The sequence below is a fragment of the Natator depressus genome, chromosome 13, assembly GCF_965152275.1.
Source record: "Natator depressus isolate rNatDep1 chromosome 13, rNatDep2.hap1, whole genome shotgun sequence".
In the NCBI taxonomy this organism is placed as follows: Eukaryota; Metazoa; Chordata; order Testudines; family Cheloniidae; genus Natator; species Natator depressus.
The window spans coordinates 36,071,172-36,098,996 of NC_134246.1; the positions used below are offsets into that span (position 1 = coordinate 36,071,172).

The following is a 27,825-nucleotide window of genomic DNA, read 5'->3' on the forward strand; positions in this document are numbered from 1 at the left end:
TCATCCCCTCCTTAATATGTAAATATAGTTATGCTAAATAATTTAACTATGCTAAATAATAGGATAACAAAATATTGCATAATGTAAGGATAAAGTAAAAATAGCTAAAATGCATCTATACCACAAACTACACAAGTAATAAAGACTTGGTACAACATAACTCCCTAACTACCATCCATCAGCACAGCTTTATTAGTGGCTAAAGCTAGTCCTTTTTTCGTCCAAATCTGCTGTTGTAATTTTCCCCTTTTTATTGGATAACGCGTACACCAGCCCAGTTCAATCAATGCAATTACTGTTACCGCCAGCACAATCACGCATATTCTGACTAGAGGACGGAAAGTGATGTCCTCTGGAATGGCTCATCAAGGTGTGGTCACCTGCTCTTGGATCTTTCGGATACCCTGCTTTTGTTGGTGAATAAGACTGACTATGGGAACCGTGCCACTCGATCCTGTATTTGTAGGTGTCATTTCATAAAGGGTGGAAACAGACTAGTTAATAAGGTGCTTAGATTGTCAGGAGGAGTAATGACCTCAGAGAGTTTGCCCCCATCACATGTCAACTGGAAAGCATGAGTTCCAATCTGGATTGTACTGGTTACATGTAGACAAAATCCGGCTAAGTTTTCTGGAAATTCTGAAAGTTTCCTGGAACCTGTGACACTGGAATATCCCAAGGCAATGTCCTTGACCTGTGTTACCTCTCATGAGTCCCGTTTTCCCCAATCAAGCCCAGCTTTTTTCTCCCCTACTGACTGGGAAAGTGACATAGCATTCCCAGAGCCCCCACCCACGGCTTTGGGAACAGCATCTTGATTGATTTCAAAGCCCATCTCAGTTATGAGGCGAACTCTAGGGTAATGCTGTATATATATGCTGTATATATATGTCCTGGAGGGCCACTCTAGGATTGCTCAATTAGGGCAAACTGTAAAGAATGGGACAGACAATCCCCCAAACTGGTAGTTATTCCAATACTTGGATTTACCAAGTCAACAATAAAAACAGCTCCCACAATGCCTTACTTGTTACCCTGAAGCCAAAAACACAGTTCCCTTATAGCAACCTAGCCTTGGGCTTCCTCCCAGACAGCCAAGCAAATATGGTGAGGATTACTGAAATTCTTGTTTATCATATAAAAAGTTCTACCAATCCCAAAGGATCAGACACATCGCCCACCAGGTCACTGAATATTTCAGGTCTTACCCAAATACATGCGAACAGCCAATTCTTATTAACTAAACTGTTGGGGTATCCTATGTCTTCAGACATGACCAACGGACATGGCTGGCTTAGACTTGCTGGGGCCTGGGACTGAAGCCCAATTCCCACTGCCTAGGGCCGAAGCCAAAGTTTGAGGGCTTCAACCCTGGGTGGTGAGGCTCAGGTTACACGCCCCCTGCCTGGGGCTGAATCCCTTGGGCTTCAGCTTTGGCCCTCCCACCTGGAGAACTGGGGCTCAGGCTTTGGTCTCCCCTTCTGGGGTCGTGTAGCAATTTTTGTTGTCATAAGGGGGTCACAGTCTAATTTTGAGAATTCCTGAGCTACATGGATTAACATAAGGCAATTGCCTATCTCCACCATTTGCAGGTGATTTACCACAAACTTCAAGGAGAAATTAAGACAGTGATATCACTATACTAACAGTTCATTTAAATGTTAACAGCTCCTTTTGATCTTTGAATTACAGAATACAATGATAGACAGGAATCATTTGTTTTTTTCACTCAATGCACTGTCAACCTCTGGAATTCCTTGCCAGAGGGTGTTGTGAAGGCCAATACTATAATGGGGTTCCAAAGGGAACTAGATAGATTCATGGAGGATAGGTCCATCAATGGCTATTAGCCAGGATGGACAGAAATGGTGTCCCTAGCCTCTGTTTGCCAGAAGCTGGGATTGGGTGACAGGTCATGGATCACTTGATGATAACCTGTCTGTTCATTCCCTTTGGGGCACCTGCCATTGGCCACTGTCAGAGTACAGGATACTGGGCTTGATGGACCTTTGGTCTGACATAGTATGGCCGTTTTTATGTTCTTATATTCTTACATTGTCAGCCTCTAACCATATATATGCAAACACGCAAAAACACAAACATTTTCTACTAATACCTCTCTGACGGTTGAATCTGGGTTAATTAGCCTGCCAGATGTGTAACCTTTTCTGGCCCTGCATCACAATATGTATTATTTATAAAAGTTACCCTGCTGTTAGCATAAAATACTCTCACAGAAGGCTTGGTCCATCTAGGAACCAGCTGTGATGGGTTCGATTACAGAGACCCCCTTGGGACTGTCACCTAACATGCTGGAATTACCTCTGAGCCCATTTTCCCTGCTAGCCTGGGACTCCAGAACCCTTTCTTGTTGAGCCAGACACGCTAGCCTGCTGCAACACAGACCCAGGTCTGGTCCACACCCGCAAAAGCTGCAGACTTTATCCAAAAACTGCTCAACAGGTCACCTATCTCCAGCACCCAGATACCCAGTTCCCAGTGAGATCCAAAACGCAAATAGATCCGTTTTACGCCGTATAAAGCTTATACAGGGTAAACTCATAAATTGTCCACCCTCTATAACACTGATAGAGAGATATGCACAGCTGTTTGCTCCCACAGGTATTAATCACTTACTCTGGGTTCAATAATAAACAAAAGTGATTTTATTAAGTATAAAAAGTGAGATTTAAGTGGTTCCAAGTAATAACAGACAGTACAAAGTAAGATACCAAGCAAAATAAAACAAAACAAAACACATAAGTCTAAGCCTAAGACATTAAGAAACTGAGTACAGGTAAATCTCACCCTCAGAGAAGTTCCAATAAGCTTCTTTCACAGACTAGACTCCTTCCTAGTCTGGGCCCAATCCTTTCCCCCTGTACAGTGCTTGTCAGTTCCAGCAGGCATCTTAGGTGAAAAGCAGGGGCTTTCTCATAACTGGGATCCCCTTTATTCTGTTCCACCCCCCTTTATAGCTTTGGCACAAGGCGGGGATCTTTTGTCTCTCTGGGTGCCCACCCCTCCTTCTAAATGGAAAAGCACCAGGTTTAAGATGGATTCCAGTTCAGGTGACATGATTACATGTCATTGTAAGACCTCCTTCTTCATACCTAGGAACTGGCCCATGCGTACACAGGAAGGCTTTCAGGTAAACAAACCCATTCACGGTTCATTGATTCTGAAGCACCATTATTGGCTTCCACTTCATGTGTTTACATCAGTAATACAGGTTTATATCTTATTCTCCTAACTCCAGACATAAAAATAATACATGCAAACCAGTAGGATGAACACACTCAGTAGATCACAACCTTTGTAATGATACCTTACAAGAGACCTTTTGCATAAAGTGTATTCCAGTTACATCATATTTACACTCATAAGCATATTCTATAAAACATTATGGAGTGCAATGTCACACCAGCATTAAAACTTGGTTATTCCCATCTTTCCCAAATTCAGCATTGTATGAAATTTGGCAAATTGCAAAAAGTTTGAGGTAATGTGTTTTATGTTTTGGCTGTAGCGTTGTCTCATGATAGTTGTGCTGGTCTAACAACCGAGGCCAATGCTGCACCTGTATCTCAGCTAAGCCTGGATTGATCAAATTAAGAACCTTACATATACATACACAGTCAATGGCTAACAAAATATCATTATGTTCTAAATTACTAACAATAGATGTAATAGTGGTGTTAATATACTGAAAATATTGAGCAACTAAATTATAGTATACTAAATATTATCCATAGTTAATGTGTGTCGGTTAAGTAATAATCTGCTAATACTTCCTCCAGATTTTACTGCTCTTGTGACGCCATTAATAAGGCAATTCATCTTTAAATCTAAGTTTTCAATATCCAGAGTGGTTCATATGGACAACCCCAGGACTGTGTCTCCCACTACAGTGTTCATCACACCCTAAAATGGTCATTCATTTCAGCATTGAACCATTTTTGATAGTCGGCCAGTTTCATCTCTTTGCTTTCTCTCCAGAAACTACAAACAACTGCAATTGCCATCAATTGTAAGGAACCACCCTACTCGTTATAAGCAAGCACATTTTTTCTTAAGGTGAAAGCATTACAGAGAAAACATAATAACACAATAAAAGAACATACATGCCTGCAAAAAAGCTTACCAGAATCCACCCCAACTTCAGCCTGGGGCTCTGGTAGATGTCAGTCCTTCAACACCCACACCTGGGTTTTCCCTGTGGTTACAAGTTCACAATTGTCTCAGATTGGGAATTAGAATCACCATGAATGGTCAAGTCTTTTCCTTAGCCAGCTTGAGCCTTTGATCTTAGCGTCATGTAACAGATGATCTGCAGACTATGGCCATGGCTCAAGGTGAAGCTACAAATGGCTGGGGTTTTGCATAACCAGAGGGATGGATTTGCATTCACCTCCCCCTAGGTGTTCCCTAAGAAAACCACTTCACTCTTTTTGCTCCAAAAGTCCATTCTTGTCATGTTCAGTATAAGCCGTTGAACCCCGCCCCCAGGTCTCATATCTGTCACATTTCCTGCCTCGAGAGGTTCCACACAAGACCAGTCCACAATAATCCATAAATCATTCCTTTAATACAATGGACCCCGAGAATATTAAACTTGATTCAATTAGGTTTCCCAAGAAGATATCAGGAAGTTGCCAAATCTGTCACAAAGACCAAAAAAAAAAAAAGAAACCTTAGCATTTTTTTGTTTAAAACCAAAAATTTGGTGTGGAATTTTTCAATTAATTCTTATTTGTTTGTTTTCATAATTTTTTTCACATGGATAAAGAAAAAGAAAATTTCCTGACTCTAACCATTTTCCAACCTTGTGTTAAAGCTAACAAAATGTGTTTGTTTTTGCCTGAGTTTCTCTGAAGACAATAAATTTGTTGACAGCTTTACCTATGGCCTTGCTTACCTCTTTATTTCTTAGGCTGTATATGAGGGGATTGACCATGGAGTCAACACTGTGTAGAAAAGAGACAGCACTTTATGCAGCTCTCTTAGTGCATTGGTTTGTGGTACTATATAGACAATGATCAGGGATCATAAAAAACTGTGACCACAATGAGGTGAGAGGAGCAGGTGGAAAATGCCTTTTGCCTCCCCGTGGTGGTGGGTATTTCAGGATGGTGGAAATAACATAAACGTAGGACATCAGGGTTAATAGAAATAGTGGCATGGTACTGATGGAGGCCAGAATGAAAGTTACAAGTTCCACCACGTGGTCATCCTGAAGGAGAGATTTAACAGGGGAGTTAAATTGCAAAAGAAATGGTCAATGTCACAAGGCCCTCAGAAGAATAATTGTGACATTAAAGATGTTGTTATTGTATTAGTCAGTAAGCCACAGATCCAAGAGTCAGCTGCTAACTGGAAGGACTGCTTGGTGTTCATAATGGTTGTGCAGTGCAGGGGTTTCCATATTGCTAAATAGCAATCATAAGACATTGCTCCTAGCAGGTAACATTCTGTCTCTACTAAGCAACCAAAGAAATAATATTTCATGACACAGCCAAGGAAAGAAATGGTTCTGTGCCCAGTCAGGACCCAGCCCCCTGGGTAGGATGGTGGAGCTGTAGCAGGTCTCCAAGCAGCACAAGTTCCCCAGGAAGAAGTACATGGGGATGTGAAGTGCTGATCCACCACAACTAGCTCAACGATGAGGATGTTCCCAGCCATGGTCACAATGTGGATAACAAGAAACAGCAGGAAGTGAAAAATCTGTAGCTCCTGGAGATTCCCAAATCCCAAGAGGACAAATTCTGTGATGGTCATTTGATTGCTCCATTCTGTTCTCACCATGGGAAGTAAAAAAAAAACCCTGAAATACAATTTGTAAAGTTCTTAGTTAATTTAAAAATCCTCTGAAACTAACACCCCAATTTCTTTCCTTCTACTCACCCCAGACCAGGTTTAGCCTGAGAGGGAGGAAGTGTCGTATTTTCAGTCCTAGAATAAATCAGAAATATTGTCGTGTCTCTTAACCAAGTTATTACAACTACAGCTCAGCCAGTGGATGGAGGGGAAGATGTGAGAGTTATATACTCAGCGACCAGAGAAAGTCAATGATAGACAGGGCCAGATTTTCAAAGGTATTTAGGCACCTAAAACGCAGATGGAAATTGAAATCAATGGGAATTAGGAGTCTATATAACCAGGACGATCTAGGCATAGGTGCCTATCTCTTTCTTTACACCTAAATACTTTTAAATATCTGACCCTTGGTGACTAACTCTAATGTATGTCTTTCAAAATCTATCCCTACTCTACCTTTTAATACCAGCTAGCAAACATACTAGAGAAGATGTCTGACACAAGGCAGCTTACATCAACCCAACTTTGTAGTGTAGCCTTCTTCAGATCTGAAGAAGAGCTCTGCATAGCTCAAAATCTTGTCTCTTTCACCAGCAGAACTTGGTCCAATAAGATATTACCTCTCCCACCTTGTCTCTCTAAGGTCCAGGGACCAGCAGGGCTACAGCACTGCTGCAAACATTACATTTTTTAACAAATGATGTAATGAACACGCTAGATATGTAATATGTACCTTATTCTACCTATTCCTTGAAATAAAGTCTAAGACACTATTCAGTGGTAGTTAGGATACCACAGTGTGGTCTATAAATAAGAACGGGAGAGATTTTCAAAGCCTCATTGGCTTATAACAGAACTGGGCACTTAGCTGCCACAATTCTTCCCCAGTTATAGAAAGTTTTAGTGCTAAAACCCCCATGGATTCCAATTGTGCACCAGTCTAGCACTTTTCACATTCAAAGGGATCTGCAGAGTTTAACACACTAATTCTCACCAACTTCTTGTTAGGACACTTTCTAAAACCCAGCATGAGGGATGGGGGTGATGAGGTGAGTTTCTTTAACACAGAATTTTCTTCTCTATGATTTAATTTTGTTGTAATGGGGCCTCGGGGAGAAAAGGAGGAGCAGGGGGCGGGACCACATAGGGCTGGGTCTTGTGTGCCCCCCCGCACTTCTACCTAGGTTCATAGAATCATAGAATCATACAATCATAGAATATCAGGGTTGGAAGGGACCTCAGGAGGTCATCTAGTCCAACCCCCTGCTCAAAGCAGGACCGATCCCCAACTAAATCATGCCAGCCAGGGCTTTGTCAAACCTGACCTTAAAAACTTCTGAGGAAGGAGATTCCACCACCTCCCTAAGGAACCCATTCCAGTGTTTCACCACCCTCCTAGTGAAAAAGGTTTTCCTAATATCCAACCTAAACCTCCCCCACTGCAACTTGAGACCATTATTCCTTGTTCTGTCATCAGCTACCACTGAGAACAGTCTAGATCCATCCTCTTTGGAACCCCCTTTCAGGTAGTTGAAAGCAGCTATCAAATCCCCCCTCATTCTTCTCTTCCACAGACTAAACAAGCCCAGTTGCCTCAGCCTCTCCACATAAGTCATGTGTTCCAGTCCCCTAATCATTTTTGTTGCCCTCCGCTGGACTCTTTCCATTTTTTCCACATCCTTCTTGTAGTGTGGGGACCAAAACTGGACACAGTACTCTAGATGAGGCCTCACCAATGTCGAATAGAGGGGAACGATCACGTCCCTCGATCTGCTGGCAATGCCCCTACTGATACATCCCAAAATGCCATTGGCCTTCTTGGCAACAAGGGCACACTGTTGACTTATATCCAGCTTCTCCTCCGCCGTAACCCCTAGGTCCTTTTCTGCAGAACTGCTGCCAAGCCATTCGGTCCCTAGTCTGTAGCGGTACATGGGATTCTTCTGTCCTAAATGCAGGACTCTGCATTTGTCCTTGTTGAACCTCATCAGATTTCTTTTGGCCCAATCCTCTAATTTGGCTAGGGCCCTCTGGATCCTATCCCTACCCTCCAGCGTATCTACCTCTCCTCCCAGTTGAGCGTCATCTTCAAATTTGCTGAGGGTGCAATCCACACCATCCTCCAGATCATTTATGAAGATATTGAACAAAACCAGCCCCAGGACCAACCCTTGGGGCACTCCACTTGATACCGGCTGCCAACAAGACATGGAGCCATTGATCACTACCCGTTGAGCCTGACAATCTAGCCAGCTTTCTATCCACCTTATAGTCCATTCATCCAGCCCATACTTCTTTAACTTGCTGGCAAGAATACTGTGGGAGACCGTGTCAAAAGCTTTGCTAAAGTCAAGGAACAACAAGTCCACCGCTTTCCCCTCATCCACAGAGCCAGTTATCTTGTCATAGAAAGCAATTAGATTAGTCAGGTATGACTTGCCCTTGGTGAATCCATGCTGACTGTTCCTGATCACTTTCCTCTCCTCTAAGTGCTTCAGAATTGATTCCTTGAGGTCCTGCTCCATGATTTTTCCAGGGTCTGAGGTGAGGCTGACAGGCCTGTAGTTCCCAGGATCCTCCTTCTTCCCTTTTTTAAAGATTGGCACTACATTAGCCTTTTCCCAGTGATCCGGGACTTCCCCCGAATGCCATGAGTTTTCAAAGATAATGGCCAATGGCTCTGCAATCACATCCGCCAACTCTTTTAGCACTCTCGGACGCAGCACATCCGGCCCCATGGACTTGTGCTCGTCCAGCTTTTCTAAATTGTCCCGAACCACTTCTTTCTCCACAGAGGGCTGGTCACCTCCTCCCCATGCTGTGCTGCCCACTGCAGTAGTCTGGGAGCTGACCTTGTTCGTGAAGACAGAGGCAAAAAGAGCATTGAGTACATTAGCTTTTTCCACATCCTCTGTCATTAGGTTGCCTCCCTCATTCAGTAAGGGGCCCACACTTTCCTTGGCTTTCTTCTTGTTGCTAACATACCTGAAGAAACCCTTCTTGTTACTCTTAACATCTCTTGCTCGCTACAACTCCAGGTGTGATTTGGCCTTCCTGATTTCACTCCTGCATGCCCGAGCAATATTTTTATACTCCTCCCTGGTCATTTGTCCAATCTTCCACTTCTTGTAAGCTTCTTTTTTGTGTTTAAGATCAGCAAGGATTTCACTGTTAAGCCATGCTTGTTGCCTGCCATATTTACTATTCTTTCTACACATCGGGATGGATTGTCCCTGTAACCTCAATAAGGATTCTTTAAAATACAGCCAGCTCTCCTGGACTCCTTTCCCCCTCATGTTATTCTCCCAGGGGATCCTGCCCATCAGTTCCCTGAGGGAGTCAAAGTCTGCTTTTCTGAAGTCCAGGGTCCGTATTCTGCTGCTCTCCTTTCTTCCCTGTGTCAGGTTCCTGAACTTGACCATCTCATGGTCACTGCATCCCAGGTTCCCATCCACTTTAGCTTCCCCTACTAATTCTTCCCGGTTTGTGAGCAGCAGGTCAAGAAGAGCTCTGCCCCTAGTTGGTTCCTCCAGCACTTGCACCAGGAAATTGTCCGCTACCCTTTCCAAAAACTTCCTGGATTGTCTGTGCACCGCTGTATTGCTCTCCCAGCAGATATCAGGGTGATTGAAGTCTCCCATGAGAACCAGGGCCTGCGATCTAGTAACATCTGTGAGTTGCCGGAAGAAAGACTCGTCCACCTCATCCCCCTGATCCGGTGGTCGATAGCAGACTCCCACCACAACATCACCCTTGTTGCTCACACTTCTAAACTTAATCCAGAGACTCTCAGGTTTTTCTGCAGTTTCATACCTGAGCTCTGAGCAATCATACTGCTCTCTTACATACAATGCAACTCCCCCACCTTTTCTGCCCTGCCTGTCCTTCCTGAACAGTTTATAACCATCCATGACAGTGCTCCAGTCATGTGAGTTATCCCACAAAGTCTCTGTTATTCCAATCACATCATAATTCCTTGACTTTGCCAGGACTTCCAGTTCTCCCAGCTTGTTTCCCAGGCTTCTTGCATTTGTGTATAGGCAGTTGAGATAACTCGCTGATCGCCCCTCTTTCTCAATATGAGGCAGGAGCCCTCCCCTCTCACACGCTCCTGCTCGTGCTTCCTCCCGGTATCCCACTTCCCCACTTACCTCAGGGCTTTGGTCTCCTTCCCCCCGGTGAACCTAGTTTAAAGCCCTCCTCACTAGGCTAGCCAGCCTGCTTGCGAAGATGCTCTTCCCTCTCTTCATTAGGTGGAGCCCATCTCTGCCTAGCACTCCTCCTTCTTGGAACACCATTCCATGGTCAAAGAATCCAAAGCCTTCTCTCCGACACCACCTGTGTAGCCATTCGTTGACTTCCACGATTCGACAGTCTCTACCCGGGCCTTTTCCTTCCCTGCGGAGGATGGACAAGAACACCACTTGCGCCTCAAACTCCTTTTTCCTTCTTCCCAGAGCCACGTAGTCTGCAGTGATCTGCTCAAGGTCATTCTTGGCAGTATCATTGGTGCCCACGTGGAGAAGCAGGAAGGAGTAGCGATCCAAGGGCTTGATGAGTCTCGGCAGTCTCTCCGTCACATCGTGAATCCTAGCTCCTGGCAAGCAACAGACTTCTCGGTTTTCCCAGTCGGGGCGGCAGATAGATGACTCAGTCCCCCTGAGGAGAGAGTCCCTGACCACCACCATGCATATCTATAAAGGAACTGTGTACTGACTGTTTATTATATGTGAGATACTTTAGATTATTTCTGGAGTATCTTATGAGTAATTACAGAGTTTACATCAGTTGTGAAAGTTGGTGCATGAGAATTTCATCAAGAGCGTGGTGTGGGCTGAGAGAGGTGAGCAAAGAACTGTCAATATGGAACTATTTATAAGCAAATAAAACTTATCCCTTCAAATGTAACCTTTTCTCTGCCTTATGTGCCAATTTCTAGCAAGGTTTCAAAGCCCCAGAGAGCAAAGTTGTTTCTTTTTATTCTTTTCCTTCTCAAATATCCCTGCTTAAAACACAGGACACTCCATCCCAAAACTGGACATCAAGAGAACATGAAGGCTGCACAATTAAAGACTCACAATTCAGGAAAATATTGCACTAACAGCCTTAACTCTACCCCCATGAGCCAGATTTTCAAAGCCACCTACGAATGTGGCTCCCCAGTTTCCAGTAATTTTAATGAGATCAGGTCATCCGTCTCCTTTACATGGTTTTCACTCTACCATTCACAGATATGATATATCACTGGTTTTCAACCTGTGGTCCACGGACCACTTTAGGTCAGCAGCCTATGTCTAAGATTTCCAAAGGGGTCTGCACCTCCATAATTTTCCACAAATGAAAAAAGGTTGCAAACCACTGCGATAGATACAGGATCAGATACTCAGCTGGAGTAAACTGCACAAGTTCCATTAAAATCATTCTTTCTTTTAGAATACCAACTAAAGAAGCAACTAAAGATCAGTGCCGCCATTGTGCCAGGTGGTGCATAACCTCTGATTGAGATCAGGGCCCCCATTGTGCTAGACACTGCACAGACCTTGACCGAGATCAGGGCCCCATTGTGCCAGGTGCTGCACAGACCCTGACCGAGATCAGGCCTGCCATTTTGTTGGGTGCTGCCCGTACCAAACCAATATTATGTTGTTTTTTATGGTGGGCACTTTTCATGCATGGAGGTCGACTGGCATCAGCTTGCCCAGTGGCTACTTGAACTGGTGACGGAGTTTGTGCTGCTGGGGTTATCTCAGACCCGGGAGATCCAGCTCTTCCTCTTCGTCTTGTTCTTTGTCTTCTATTCTGTGATCCTCCCTGCCAACATCATCATCCTTACCATCTGGGGCGACCCTCACCTGGGCTCCCCCATGTATTTCTTCCTAGCCAACCTGGCCTTCCTGGACATCTGCTACTGCTCCATCACCCCTCCCCCCCAAAGATGCTGGCTGACTTCTTCTCCCACCATAAAACCATCTCCTATGGGGGCTGAAAAGTGCAGATCTTCTTCTTCCACTTCCTGGGGGCAGCTGAGGTCTTCCTGCTCATGGGCATGGCCTTTGACAGGTATGTGGCCATCTGCCATTGCCTGCGCTATGCCAGCATGATGAGTAGGGAGGTCTGCTGTGCCCTGGTGGGGGCTGCTTGGGCTGGGGGCTTCACGCACTCTTTCCTCCAGGTGGTGTTGATCATCCAGCTCCCGTTCTGTGGCCCCAACGAGCTGGACAATTTCTTCTGTGACATCAGCCAGGTGATCAAGCTGGCCTGCACTGATGTCTACATGCTGGAGTTCCTCATGTTCTTCAGCAGTTGCCTTTCCACCGTGATGTGCTTCCTCCTCTTGCTCATCTCCTATGCAGTGCTGCTGGTCTGACTTCAGGCAGGTGACCCTTCAAAGGGGACGATCAAAGTGGCTTCCACCTGTGTCAGCCACGTCATCATCATCTTCATCATGTTTAGCCTGGCCATCTACATCTACTGCCAGCCCTTCCGCAGCTTCCCCCTGGACAAGGTAGTGGCCGTGTTCCACACAGTGGTCTCCCCCCTCATGAACCCTATAATCTACATGCTCAGGAACAAGGAGATCATCAGTGCCATGAAGAGGCTGCTGGGCAGACATGGGCTCTGCAGAGGGAAATAGAACAAAGTCAGAGTGAAGAAGTGCAGGGTTTGGAATTATTTCAGGGCATTTCTCTGTCTTGTATTATACAGGAGGTCAGACTACAGGTTACCAAAGAACTCTCAATGTGTACCTATTTTTAAGAAAATAAAAAAAATCCCCTTAAATGTAACCCTCCTGCTGTCCCATGTGCCAACTTCTAGCAAGGTTTCAAAGCCCCAGGAGCAAAGCTGCTTCTTTTTCTATTTTTTCTTCTCCAATCTCCCTGCTTAAAAACATAAAACACTCCATCCCACAACTGGACATAAGGAGAACATGAAGGCTGCGCAATTAAAGACTCACAATTCAGGAAAATGCTGCACTCACAGCCTTAACTCTGCCCCCATGAGTCAGATTTTCAAAGCCACCTAGGAATGTGGCTGCCCAGTTTCCATAGAAATCATTCTTTCGATTAGAGTACCAGCTAAACAGGCAACCAAAGATCAGAGCCCCCATTGTGTCAGGCGCTGCACAGACTCCAGTTGAGATCAGGTCCCATTGTACCAGGGGCTGCACAGGCCCCAGATGAGATCAGGGCCCCCATTGTGCCGGGCGCTGCCTGTACTCAAACCAATATTGGGTTGTTCTTTGTGGTGGGCACTATGCGTGCATGGAGAGTGAATGGCATCAGCTTGCCTGGTGGCTACTACATCTGTGTGACTCGCTGAGTTTTCAGATCTCTGACAGTTTGGAAAAAGCAGAGGAGGGAAGAAATTGCATCAACCTGAACAGAGTTGAAAAAATCCGGAAAAAATTAAGGGAATTGGAAAATTGTGGGTAGGGTAGATGGAAATATTTCGTTCAACCCACAATGAAATGTGAAATCCGCGGGTTCAAGTGCCCCATCTCCGTGGTGTGAACAAGGACTAGGAAGTTGGGTCTCTTGCTTTATAGCAGCACAGCTACACCACTGGGCTATGGGATAAGCTGGTGTAGAAATGTCTCCTGTTGAAGCCATTGCATTATGGATTAATAATTGGAGCCGGGGGGACTGGCCCTTCCAATTCCCACCTTCAAGGCACGTGCCTTGACAAACCAGGCTCTGGAGTGAGGCTGGTGCTGCTGCTTTCTTCCTTTAGCCCAAGGGTTTCATATCAAGTCAGATAATTTCCACAGGAACCACTGAAGGGCTTCCATGCCAGAATATCCCATAGGCTGGTGGCTAATGGGCCTGCTTTTAATAGCGGAGACTCAAGTTCAAGTCCTACCTTCCCATCAGCAAGGCGGGAGACTTGAACTGTGGCTCCCACAACCCATGTGTGTTAACCTTTGGGCTAACAGATAAAAAGGAGACATCAGCCCTTCTCCCTCTGGCCATTTCGTAAGCTCCCCACCACCAAAATATGGCAAATCCATGGATAGCTTCAGATCACTGGAAACTGCATTTTGGGGCTCTAGTGTCTCCAGGACTTCAATTCAGGTCTCCTGGGTTCTGTCCACAGCTCAGCTGGTGGTGGGGTCCAGTGGTTAGAACAGAGTAGTGGGGTGCAGTGGGTTAGAAAGGGCAGGTTGGGAGCCAGGACTCCTGGGTACTATCCTGTCTCTGGGAGGGGAGGGGTGTCTAGTGGGTTAAAGTGGTTGGGGCTGAGGTCCAGAACTCCTGGGTTCCAGCCCCAGTCCTGGGGGGTCATTGGGATCTAGTGGGTCAGAGCAGTGGGGTCTGGGAGCAGTGGCAGATTAGTCACTGGGCCGACTAGGCCCGTCCCCAGTGGCCCTGGCCAAATGGGGCCTTCAGAAAAAAATCCACTGCCGGGTGGCAAAAGCCCAGAGCGCTGGCCATGGGATAGGGGAAGCCCCCACACCTGACCCCACTCCCCAGCCGCAGCACAGGGAGGGGCAGTTGAAGCGGGGGAAACCCTAGTGCCACGACCCCATTGCCAGCACAAGCCGAGGAGTGGTGGAAGCCCCAGCCTAGCGTGTCCCAACCCCATCCCCAGCAGAAACCAGGGGTGGCAGGGGAAGCCCCCGCTGCCCCGTCCCAGGCAGAGGCTACAGCGTGGCAGGGGAAGCCCCCGCACGGCAGAAGCACCAAGCGGGTGGGGCGGGAGAAACCCTAGGGCCCCAACCCTGGTCCCCTGCAGAAGCTCTGGGGGTGGCAGAGGAAGCCCCAACCCCAGCACCCCTGCTGCGGCCCTGGGACTGGAGGAGCTCTCGCTATCTACCGCGGCCTCAGGGCCGGGGGAGCTCTCACTCCCTGCTGCGGCCCTGGGGCCATGGCAGGAGGACAGAGCTTCTCTGGTCTTAAGGCCGCAGTGGGGGGGGGCAGAAAGGAGCAAACGGGTTGTGGAGCCACAGTGGGGGGGACCCTGGGTGGAACAGGGTGGGGCCCAAGGGAAGGGGCAAAAAGATGTGAGGCCGTGGGTGGGGACACAGGAGGAAGGGGCAAAATGGGGGTGGGACTGCAGGTGCATTTGCTCTGGCCCAGGATCCCAGGAAACCTTAATCTGCCTCTGGCTGGGAGCCAGGACTCCTGGGTTTCATCCTCAGCCTTGGGAGGGGAGTGGGATCAAGTGGGTCAGAGCAGCATGGACTGGGAGCCAGGACACCTGGGTTTCATCCCCAGCCCTGAGAAGGGAGTAGGGTCTAGCAGTTAGAGCAGAGGATGTGGGAAGCCAGACATCAAGTTTTATTAAGTACTGATTGTGTGACTTGGTTCATCTCCCTTTTCTCCCCTGTCCCCATGTTTCATTCCCAGTCCCCCTCACAGAAGGGGATCCTGCAGCACCCCCTGCTGGGGGGACACTGTCTTGCTGGAGCCCCGCTGGCCTGTCCAATCTCCCCGCCCCCCACCTACCCGTCCTGGCAGCTGAGATCCCGGCTTCCCCTGGAGCTGGTGAGTTTGCTCAGTGCTGAATTAAGCGAGCAGCAGTTGCACACAGACACACCACTACCGAGGCCTGCTCCCCCCTCAGTGGGGATTGGGGACGCCCGTCCCATCCAGTGGGGATATACCGGGGGCCATGTGGCAGCAGGGGATGGAGATGGCACTCGGCTGAGCGCCTCTCACTCACTAAAGGCAGCTCAGGGTGAGTCTCCACCACTCGCCCCCTTTCTCTTTTATTCCTCCTTTGCTCTCTCTCCGTCTCCCTGCCCCGTGTGCTGCCAAGCACAGCGCCCTCCCTCTGTTGCCACCTGCGGTGCAGCTTCCCTACTCCCGGTCTCCTGCCAGCCAGGCGTGGGTTGGGGATAGTACCAGCCCACAGGATCCTGATGGGCCTGTTGTTCCAGTGCAAAGATGCACTGACCGGGCATGGCTAGGCACGAATTCGCCAGTGCCCCCTGCACGGCCCCTACCACAGCCTGGGATCTAGCTGCTTCTACTTCCTCCCCCCAAAACTCCCATACATCCACATCCCAATGTAAGAGCCTCCTGCGCCAGCCCCCTGCCCACTGGCCATTGCAGCACAGCTGCTCTGTGTCCCCTGGCTCTGCCGGTGCCCCTCACTCCCAACCCGCAGCCCCTTCCTAGCCCAGCCCTGCGCTCCCCCACCCACAGCTCTGCTCATGCCTCAGTCCTGACCAGCAGTCCTCTGCCCGCCTAGATTCACACCTGGGCTGTCTGTGGCTTTGCTGAGTCCTCTCAGGACCACGCATGGGCAGAGGGGCTGCGTGGAGAGCTTGGCACCCTGTCAGTCGCATGGAGATGTTCTCCCTCTCTGAGCCCTGATGTTATTCCGGCTCCTCTCTGCCAGAGCATCAGGTGCAGCCAGGACATGGGACCAGCCAAGGGGACATGACAGCAGAGAAGGAGATAAGCATGGGGGGCACCAAAGTGGGGCCCTGGCTAGCTGCCACCTGATTCCCTCTGCCCCACACACCCCTCCACCCATGGATACCCACGGGTGTGACCCCGGGTTCCCCTCTCCAACTCAGCTCATACTTTCCCTTCCTGACAAGCTGCCTCTGTTCAATGGCTGAGACTCTGTGGTCCAGATTTCCAAAGGTAGTTAGAGGCATTCAATGCAATGGGATTTTTCAGAAGCAGTTCAGGCACCTAATTCCCATTGGGCGCACCGTGCTTATGTGCCTAAACCCCTTTGGTGTTCTGGCCCCAAGAAGACACAGCAAGTCTGTGGTAGAATAGGGAGTTGAACCCACAACCTAGGCTAGTGGTCTCACTACAGGGCTACCCTTACACTGGGGAGCTGCATCTTTGCTCCTTGTGCATGTGTGTGTCCAGCGCGATGGGGCAAGAGAAGTGGACGGTGGTGACCACATTCATCCTCCTGGACTTGTCCCCTGCCCACGAAGTCCAGCTCATCCTCTTCTTCCTCTTCCTGCTCTCTACATTGTCGTCCTCCAGGGCAACATCCTCATCTTCCTCACTGTCTGGGGTGACCCCCACCTGGGCTCCCCCATGTACTTCCTGTTGGCCAACCTGGCCTTCATGGACATCTGCTACTGTTCTGTCACACCCCCCCCCCCCCCGATGCTGCCCTGGTGGAGATCCTGACCTTCTCCAACAATGGGCTGGTCATACTCCTGTGCTTCCTTCTCCTCCTGGTCTCCTACTCCCTCCTCCTGCTCAAGCTCTGGGCACACTCTCCCCGGGGCCAGAACAAAGTGGCCTCCACCTGCGTCACCCACATCATCGTCGTCTTCGTCATGTTCGTGCCGGCCATCTACATCTACTGCCGTCCCTTCCGCACCATCCCTCTGGAGAAGGTATTAGCTGTGCTGCACACCGTTGTCTTCCCCCTCACCAACCCCATGATCTACACCTTCAGGAACAAGGAGGTGAAGCTGGCCATGAGCAGGATGGTTAGCAGATGTGGGTCTTGGGAAAGGGAACTGACCAAGTAATCACAGAAAATTGCAGGCTTTGGGAATGTTTTTCATACATGCATAGCCAGAGTCTTACCTCAGTTATACCATTGCATATTTGTACTATCTAAGGAGTAAATTTGTAGTAGTGAGAAAGTTACTGTGGAGTAAATAACTAGTATCTATGGAGTAACTTTATAATAATTTTGTACAAACTACTGAGTCATTCTGAAGAACCTCTGGAGCAATTCTGTACTAATTTTGCAGGATATATACAGTGTAGCCCAGCTCCTCAAAGCTATTTAGGTCCCAGCTCCCATTGATTTCAACAGCAATAAGGAGCCTAGAGTTATTTGAAGACCTGTGCCTAAGAGTGCAGTATTTCTGTAGTATCTACCAAGTAATTCCTTACTAATTTTGTAAGTGTACGGTCTGTAATATTGTTTTCTATGAGTAAACTCAGGTTCTGGTCTCATTTACTTTGGTGTAACTCTTCAGTATTTGCTGAGTAACTATACACTATAGATGGAGTAACTCCATAGTATCTGTGTAGTAGCACTGTAGCAGTTACAGCATATCTGAAGAGCAACCCTCTTGTACTTTCCTCATTGCTATGAAATAATTGGGTAGTATTTACAGAGTAACTCTATAGTATCCATGGAGATGACCTGTAGGATTTATGGCATACCTCTTCTGTCATTCCAGAGCTAAGCCAGCTCTGGGATGGTTATTTATTGGCACATATCGGTTAATAGTAATAAGGTTTATGTTACCTTGACTACTCATGGCAACACACAGCAGGAAATGTGGCATAGAGGGCATGCGTCAAGGACTAACTGTGTTTTTCTGGAGTTCCTACCACATGTAGACTCCTCAGAACGTCCGTGCCCTTGAATACCATGTTTCGCTCTTAGTGCATTTGTGGGGATATTTCTATTTGCTCCACCCACTCAGCTATAGTCACCTGAAGGAGGAAAAGATTTGTCTAAATGCGGCACTGCTTGCTGAGGACCAAACAGAGTTTGGCTGGCAGGTTCATGGGATACAAACAAATTCTGGCTTAGCTTGAATAAATTCTGTATGGCTAACTCAGCTTCTGTACAGGTGTCAGAGTAGCAGCCGTGTTAGTCTGTATTCGCAAATAGAAAAGGAGTACTTGTGGCACCTTAGAGACTAACCAATTTATTTGAGCATAAGCTATGCATCCGATGAAGTGAGCTGTAGCTCACGAAAGCTTATGCTCAAATAAATTGGTTAGTCTCTAAGGTGCCACAAGTCCTCCTTTTCTATTCAGCTTCTGTAGCCAGCATGGATTGTGTATTGCAGGAATATGGGCAATTTGATATCATGACAAAATGCTTCCACGGGATTTATCAGTGAAAGATCACAAAGCACTTCATGGATACTGATGTACTGAGCATTTAAAACCCTCCAGGAGGTAAGGAAGTGTCATTAGCTCCTTTATAAATGGGGAAACTAAGGCAAAGAGAGGGGACAGAGCTATCAAAACATCACACAGAGGGTCTGTGACAAAGCTCGGATTAGAATCCTGGAGTCCGGGTTTCCAGCCCCATCATGCTTCAACTACTAGACCCCACTCCCCTCCCAGAACCCAGGAGTCCTGGCTCACAGCCTCCATTCGAACTGCTATTGCTCTTTCCCTATTGGCTATTTTCATTTCAATTCTGCAGTACATAAATAAATTGTGTTATTGTACAATTAATCATTGTATTATTATTAGAGCTGGGAGCTGATTTTTTTCAGCTGGGTTCCAAAATATCCCCTGGGTCTTCTAAACGCTCCTAGTCCTGAAGTTTGGACCCTGAGTCTAGCATAAATCAAGCATTTCAAACCAAGAAAGGAGCTGGTTCTTCTGTTCGACCAGAAGGAAAAAGCGGTGATTGGCAGCTCCTCGAACCGCCACTAGAGGGCAATAAAGTACTGAGAAAAAGACCTCAGCTGCTTCCACACAGAGCGACGGGTGACTGGTCTGCTTTGCAACCGGTCCCGAAACCGGCCTGGCCTCGGGGCTGGGAACCACGGATCGGGCCATCCCCCCGCAAGAGAGGGCGTCTTTCTTCCTGTCGTTCCAATTTCCAGCCCAAAGGAAGGAAGAGAGGCGGCTCCATATTGATTTCTTTCAAACTCTCATCCATCTGCCCCTTGTGCAATTCCCTCTGTCTGAGCTCCAGAGGGGCCGCCGTGTTAGTCTGTGTCCGCAAAGAGACGAGGAGGATTGTGGCACCTTAGAGACTCCCACATTTATTTGAGCATAAGCTTCAGTGGGCCACAGCTCCCTGCATGTGTCTGAGTGACGCGGTTGGCGAGGTGATAAGTTTTCTTGGACCAACACCTGTTGGTGAGAGAGACACATAAGTTGGTCCAATAAAAGATATCAGCACACCCAGCTTGTCTCTCTACCCTCCTGGGGCCCACACTGGCACAGCAACACTACGATCTCTCTATCTCGCTGTCTGTCCTGTAGCTATCTGTCTATCCGTCCCTGACACAACCCTCTGTCTCACTATCTGCCCCATACCTACTTATTTATCTTTCGCTATTGCAGGTATCCCTCCTTCTGTCGCTCTCTCTCTCTCTACCCGTATCCATCCACTTACCTGTTGCTCTGTGTGGTGTTGTCTGTCTCTCTCTCCTATCTGAACTTAATTATCTATCCAGTTCACACATATCTCTCCCTCTCTCAAACATACTTTATCTACCTATCATCTTACTCTTATATTGTAGTATCTGAAGGAATACTTACCTTGGAAAGTTCCTGGTGCTAATACAATTAATTGAAATCCCATGTCGCTTTTTATTAGTTTTGACCCTACTCCTGTTGGTTTCGTTTAGAGCTTTATTTTGATGCAGAGCTGTATAATAATTTTTAAATGTGTGTAGTCAGCTCCAAATAATAAAAAAAAAGTTACATATATTTAAAGGGACCTCAGCAATAAAAATATACAGAACTTGTAAATAAATATTCATTAATAATAACCATCTGTATAAAGTAACCTAATTGAATACCAATATATTTGAAAATATGTATTAACAATCATGACTATAAAATCTAAATAATGTTAATCTTTTGCAATCATGTTTCAATTACAATAATATTTATAAATCATTCAAATACTGTTCCAATTCCTTATAATATTTATTAATAGCAAATGCATTGTTTAGACCTCAATCTAATGTTATTTCAAACTGTTTATATACATTTATTTAAAGCAATCAATGTGTTTATGAAGCAGTCTGACAACACTTCAATGAGTTTCCAAGTGTTTATTACAAGCAATCATGTTATCAGTCAAAGAGCATTTCATTCAGTTCACAAACACATTAAGAGGAATCAGGGTGTTTAAGGCAATCTATTCTCATTTTATCCTGCTTGTACACGTTAATTAAGACCAAACATAATGCTGAAAAAAAATCTAATGATGCAGATCTTTATAAGCATTTATTATTGATAAGAAGAGGAATGATTAAATATAAATCTTTAGTAACTGTTAGAAGAAAAACGAAGCAGGTTGACCCAGAGGAGGATATGAGTACAGGCTTCTTTATTGCGATACTTGTTCCCCTGGACCAGATTGTCCAGTAAGCACTGGATTAGTTACAGCATACTCTTTTTATTTAAGTTAGTATTGTGACAGGGTCAGGCTAGATGGTTACAGGAGAGTAATAGAAGGCAGATATATTAGCCCCAGGTTAAGTAGGTCCCTTTTCCCTGGGTAAAATAACAGGGAAGGTTCTAGAACAATCAGGAACCTTCTGGAGATAATTAAGACAGACAGGCTGATTAGAACACCTGCAGCCAATCAAGAGCTGCTAGAATCAATTAAGGCAGGCTAATCAGGGCACCTGGGTTTAAAAAGGAGCTCACTTCAGTTTGTGGTGCATGTGTAATGAGCTGGGAGCAAGAGGCGCTAGGAGCTGAGGATGAGAAAGCGGACTGTTGGAGGACTGAGGAGTACAAGCATTATCAGACACCAGGAGGAAGGTCCTGTGGGGATACAGAAGGTGTTGGGAGGAGGCCATGGGGAAGTAGCCCAGGGAGTTGTAGCTGTCGCACAGCTATTCCAGGAGGCACTCGAGACAGCTGCATTCCACAGGGCCCTGGGCTGGAACCCGGAGTAGAGGGCGGGCCCAGGTTCCCCCCAAATCTCCCAACTCCTGGTCAGACACAGGAGGAGTTGACCTGGACTGTGGGTTCACGAAAATGGCCAAACTGAGGGCTGCCGTGAAGCTCCAAGGCGAGCAAATCCGCCAATAAGCGCAAGACCCACCAAGTAGAGGAGGAACTTGGTCACAGTATGTAAACGCCTACATCCGTTACAACACCCCAAAAACCCTTATTAAGTAATAGAAACTCCTATACTATGATTATACCCACCCCTATTGACTGATTACAGCATTACACATATTATACACACATCTTTCCCTTGAAAATACATTTCTTTGCAGTGATTTGTTGCTAAAAATTCCCTTAATCTGCAGTTTTCAGGGGAGGGAGGAAGGAGCCATCATGACCCAGGGCTCGCTTATGTAGCTGGGAAAGGAAGGGAGGAGGAGATAACACTTCTTTAGATCCCCACATTTCTTATGCAGCTGCAGCACTTATCAATACTTACGAAGGAGAAGGGAGGGGAAAGGGGTAATGCTTTATCTATTAAGCGAAGGGGAATAGTGCATGCCTGTGCCTACTCCCTGATACCATGCCAGCACACCAGCGGTTTTTCATGTCTGTTAGTTAACCCTTACATATCCCAGCAGTAACCTCCTCCTCCTCCTCCTCCTCCTTCTTCTTCCTAGCCCCAGCTATATGTGGTTGGCTCTTTTCAGCTTGGAAAAGAGACGACTAAGGGGATATGATAGAGGTTTATACAATCATGACTGGTGCGGAGAAACTAAATAAGGAAGTGTTATTTACTCCTTCTCTGTACACAAGAACTAAGGGTCACCAAATGAAATTAATAGGCAGCAGGTTTAAAACAAACAAAAGGAAGTATTTCTTCAACAATGCACAGTTAACCTGTGGAACTCCTTGCCAGAGGATGTTGGGAAGGCCAAGACTATAGCAGGGTTCAAAAAAGAACTAGATAAATTCACGGAGGATAGGTCCATCAATGGCTATTAGCCAGGATGGGCAGGGAGGTGTCCCTAGCCTCTGTTTGCCAGAAGCTGGGAATGGGCAACAGGGGATGGATCACTTGATGATTACCTGTTCTGTTCATTCCCTCTGGGACAGCTGGCATTGGCCACTGTCAGAAGACAGGATACTGGGCTAGCTGGCCCTTTGGTCTGACCCAGTATGGCCATTCTTATGTTCTAATAACCTGTGTGTTCTGTTATAAACACATATTGGCAATGCTAGTATATTTACAGACCAATTTAATGTTGCCTTCATCTGTTTATACCCATTGATTAACAGTATTCTCACTTTTACAGCTCATTAGAAATAAACCTGGATCGCTTCATAAATATAAATCAAGAATTAGGTTGGCATAGCAATCTCACTGAACGTAGATCTCTATGTCAATAAACATGAATTATCTGAATTAATAGGTGTTGAGATATCTTAATAACAGCATTTTATTAAATAAATAAACATATTAAAACAAATTTAAACTGGTACAATTTAGATCTCACTATCACTGCTTAGATTTCTGCATAAATGCATGTTTATCCTTATTATTTGATCTTTACAAACTATAACATCAGATGACAAAGAATATAGAAATTAGTATTTGTGCAATTAATAATAATAATTAATAACTTCTCTTGTGAGAGCAAAAATGACTCCATTGTTATTATTTCAAAGCTAGCTCTGTCTAATTTTCATTCATACCAGTTGGGATTATACGAGAAAAGAGATTTTATTTTTACAGCATCCAAATTGTACTATTTATTTGGAAAATCAAATGCTTTCCAGATGAAAAATTGTTACCAAATTCAATAAAAAGCAGTCACCAACTATGATAATTTACATAGAGCAAAAGCTCAGAAAAAAATGAACTTTTAACATTTATATTCCCCATCCACCAAGTGGGATAACTCTTCCCTGCAGAGTCACAGATCTCTGTTAATGTTGTTTTATTAATGATCTGTTATTAATAATGGCTAGTTATGAATGTTAACCATTAACTACTAGCTCCTGATTAATAAATTATAACAAATGGCAACAAATCAATTGATAACTGATATGTGTTCATTATTTGATAACGGATGGATGGTCATTAATCATTAATCCAGAACAATTGGTATTCATGCTGAATAATATGATTGCAACATATCTTTCGTGTAGGATGCAGAGTTAATTCCAGATTCAGGACATGTCCCTTATAGTAACTTATCCACCCTAATCATTTATAATGTGCAGTTAGTAATTATCAGCTGGTCGTTAATTATTAGTGAGTAATAATTTTGAAACTTACTGGTCATTAATTATTAGATTTCTGCTCTCAAGGGTGGTGTGTTGCTAAGCATTGTTTATTATAGTCTTACAAATATATATTAGAATGATAAGGTTCACAGACAAGGATTTACTTTCATTTATTGGTATGAATAGGGGTGGCTAAGGTTATCAGTGTCACAGAGCCAGAAAAGTTCCCGAGGCAAAAATCTCAAAAGCTCACAAGTCCACAAAGGTTGCACCTGCGATCCAAATTCAGCTACTGCTACCAAGGGGATAGAATGTTACCCTCGCTTAGTAGAAGTGACGTTCACATTAATCTGGCTCATCCCAGGGGACAATGCCTAGGAAACCCTCTCCGGTTTGAGACTGAAAAATGTGGAGAGCTCAAACTGTAGGCCATTGCTTCAACGTATCTAGCACAAATGACTCCGAATTCAGGCTGGCTGCCTTTCTGGAGCATGCGTGAGTCAAACACAAGTTATCGGGCTCAGTACACAGGGAAATGGGTGAAATTTGCCAGCCCGTGCTATAGAGCGGGTCCAACTGGATGATCTAATGATCCCGTCTCCCCTTAGACTGATGAATCTATGTGATCATGGAAATCTGAATCCCAAGATGCCTTATTGTCTCAAAGGACTTCATAATAGCTACGGTAACGATCATTTATAGTAATACATAAAGCACCAGATCCTCGGCTGGTGTCAACTGGTCGTAGCTCCATTGGAGTCAATAGGCAGATCCCCAGCTGGAGTCAACTGAAGCTCCTTTGAGACACAGGAGCTCAAGAATTTGTCAAAGGAGTTTTATACAATTTGTCACACAAAGAACACAAACACTTTACCATTGGGGAAAGAGACACAAAAGAAGTTACTAGACTTGCTCAAGGATGCATTGGAGTAGAACCTAGGAGTTCTGCTTCTAGACCCCTACCATTCTTTAATCACCCAAAGCCACCCCTTCTCTAACCAGTACCTAATTTCACAGCAAGTCATCTATGATGCCCATTCCTCCTTCTGTGCCACTCTCCAGATCCCAGTGCAGAACCTCGAGGATCTCCTAAGTCCCAAGTCCTCAACTGAGGTGGATACCCCAGGTGATTATTGTTCCCCAGACTCTTGGTTGCAATTTTACCCAAGATTCAGCTGATGGCAAATGCCCCACCCATGCCCTGATGCCCATTGGTTTGGCTGTTGCACCAGGGATGTGGCCGAGCCAATAGGGAGCCTCCTCCTTTCCCACTGGTGGCCAGATTTGAATAGGCAGCCCTGACAAACAGACTGAGTGGACGATGAAATCTATCTATCTATCTATCTATCTATCTATCTATCTATCTATCTATCTATTTTCTCCAGCCTTTCTATTTTCAAAATCTCTAATTAACTACTGATCTTACAATCTGTGATATCTCCACATCTAAATCTCTCTATCAATCCATCTGTGATATCTCCCTTTCTATTTCTGTCAATCCACCAATATACTGCTCTATGCTGGGCAAAAGGAGTAAGGATAACGTTCTGGTGTATTTTGTGCAGCTAGATGGTACCAAAACATCTCCTTCAGGGATATATATACTGAATAATGGGCACTGGGGGCAGCAGAGGGTGGGGCGGGGGAGGGATGGCTGTACTGTATAATGGGCACCAGGGGCAGCAGAGGGTGGGGGCAGGGAAGGGGCGGCTGTACTGTATAATGGGCACTAGGGGCTGCAGAGGGTAGGGGTGGAGAAGGGGTGGCTATACTGTATAATGGGCACTAGGAGGCAGCAGAGGGTGGGGTGGGGAAGGGGCGGCTGTACTGTATAATGGGCACTAGGGGGCAGCAGAGGCTAGGGGTGGGGAAGGGGCGGCTGTACTGTATAATGGGCACTAGGGGCAGCAGAGGGTGGGGGCAGGGAAGGGGCGGCTATACTGTATAATGGGCACTAGGGGGCAGCAGGGGGGGTGGGAAGGGGCGGCTATACTGTATAATGGGCACTAGGGGCAGTAGAGGGTGGGGGTGGGGAAGGGGCTGCTATACTGTATAATGGGCACTAAGGGGCAGCAGAGGGTGGGGGTGGGGAAGGGGCGGCTGTACTGTATAATGGGCACTAGGGGGCAGCAGAGGGTGGGGGTGGGAAGGGGCGGCTATACTGTATAATGGGTACTAGGGGGCAGCGGGGGGGGTGGGAAGGGGCGGCTATACTGTATAATGGGCACTAGGGGCAGCAGAGGGTGGGGGTGGGAAGGGGCGGCTATACTGTGTAATGGGCACTGCGGGCAGCAGGGCCAGGACTAAATACCTCTACATATTTTCAAACCAATCCCAGTCCCAAGCAAACCAGGCTATAGATTTCCATCCGAGGCCCGTGAGTCCCAAGGCAGGACGGTCCCTGACAGGCCATGGGCAAGAGCAGAGACATGGTGTCGACCCACCCGGCCCAGCCAGCCCCACCCTGCAACGCACTTGTTAGCTCTGTTCGCTCGGCTGAACGACCAAGCGCTCCAAGGCCCACCTGGTGTTTGTCTTCTGTGTGTTTTTCTCCTCTCCTCATTCAGCCCTCAGTTTATTTTCTGCCCCTCTCGGAGTTGTTCTGATGCGCGGGTACTTCCCGCCGGACACCTGCTTCTCCAGAGCAGGGCCGAGGGGACGCCCCAGCACTACAATTAGACCCTGTTTTCTTCCGGGAACTGAAATCAGGAGAGGGCCGGAAGGCAGAACTGGGACCACCCGAGATACCACAGCAACCGCAGGCGATACTCAGTGGACAGCTGCTCTCTCATGACGGGGTTTCCAGGTTCCTTCCCCACTCTGAACTCTAGGGTACAGATGTGGGGACCTGCATGAAAACCTCCTAAGCTTACTTTTACCAGCTTAGGTTAAGACTTCCCCAAGGTACAACTATTTTATCTTTTGCCCTTGGACTTTCGCTGCCACCACCCAACGTCTAACACCGGTTACTGGGAACGAGTCCGTTTGGAAACGTCTTTCCCCCCAAAATCCTCCCAAATCTTACACCCCCTTTCCTGGGGAAGGTTTGATAAAAATCCTCACCAGTTGGCATAAGTGACCACAGACGCAAACCCTTGGATCTTAAGAACAATGAAAAAGCATTCAGTTTCTTAAAAGAAGAATTTTAATAAAAGAAAAAAAGTAAGAAGAATCACCTCTGTAAAATCAGGATGGTAAATACCTTACAGGGTAATTAGATTCAAAACATAGAGAATCCCTCTAGGCAAAACCTTAAGTTACAAAAAGACATAAAAACAGGAATATCCATTCCCTCCAGCACAGCTTATTTTCTCAGCCATTTAAAGAAATCAGAATCTAACGCATCTCTAGCTAGATTACTTACTAAGTTCTAAGACTCCATTCCTGTTCTGTCCCCGGCAAAAGCATCACACAGACAGACCCAGATCCTTTGTTTCTCCCTACCCCGAGCTTTTGAAAATATCTTGTCTCCTCATTGGTCATTTTGGTCAGGTGCCAGCGAGGTTATCCTAGCTTCTTAACCCTTTAGAGGTGAAAGGGTTTTTCCTCTGGCCAGGAGGGATTTAAAAGGTGTTTATCCTTCCCTTTATATTTATGACACGGGGCTTGTCTCCTTTGCTTGGCAGGGCCACGGCCCTTTGCTGTCAGCACGCCAGGGCCAGCATCACATTTCCATGGGATCCTTGTTTCCACATACCCTGGGAAATCTAGCCCAAGCGGCCGTGCGTCTTATCTTTCCCAGGGCTTGGGAGCCCTTTGCCCCTTTTTCTGTGGGTTCTGCATGGGCCTGGGATTTGTAGGAATGGAGGTGCCCAAACGCCTTTGAATTTCAATGGGTTTTGGGGTCCCAACTCCCAGAGACTTCCTTGGAACTCCCAGCCACTGACTCTGATCCTCACCCACGGTTTGGGGCCCCGGCACTGGAGCGATCAGAGCATGGGATCTGCTAAGCCCAGCATGCAAACTGGACTCCGAGGACTGAGTGGAAGAGGCAGAGCCACCCGGCGGGTTTTCACAACACACCAGAGCAGCATTCAGAATTGAGATACTATGAGATTGGTCCCTGGCACGTGTAAGGCAATGAGTGGGGAATTCCTGCTTCCCCCATGACATCTGCTGTCGGCTGTGATAGTGTCAATGAAAACCCATGGGACGTGGCCTGCTATCCAACCAGGCCTAGATCATGGTCTGGGGACTACAGACGAGA

General features: G+C 46.5%; 1 protein-coding gene across 1 annotated transcript; it reads left to right on the plus strand.

The window, feature by feature from the left end:
* The first annotated feature begins 11,489 nt into the window (after window positions 1–11,489).
* LOC141997092 (olfactory receptor 4M1-like) lies at window positions 11,490–17,272 on the plus strand. The gene is given in 3 exon segments (XM_074969405.1): window positions 11,490–11,735; window positions 11,738–12,090; window positions 16,906–17,272. Coding segments are annotated over 3 exon segments (966 nt in total).
* The last annotated feature ends 10,553 nt before the right edge of the window (window positions 17,273–27,825 follow it).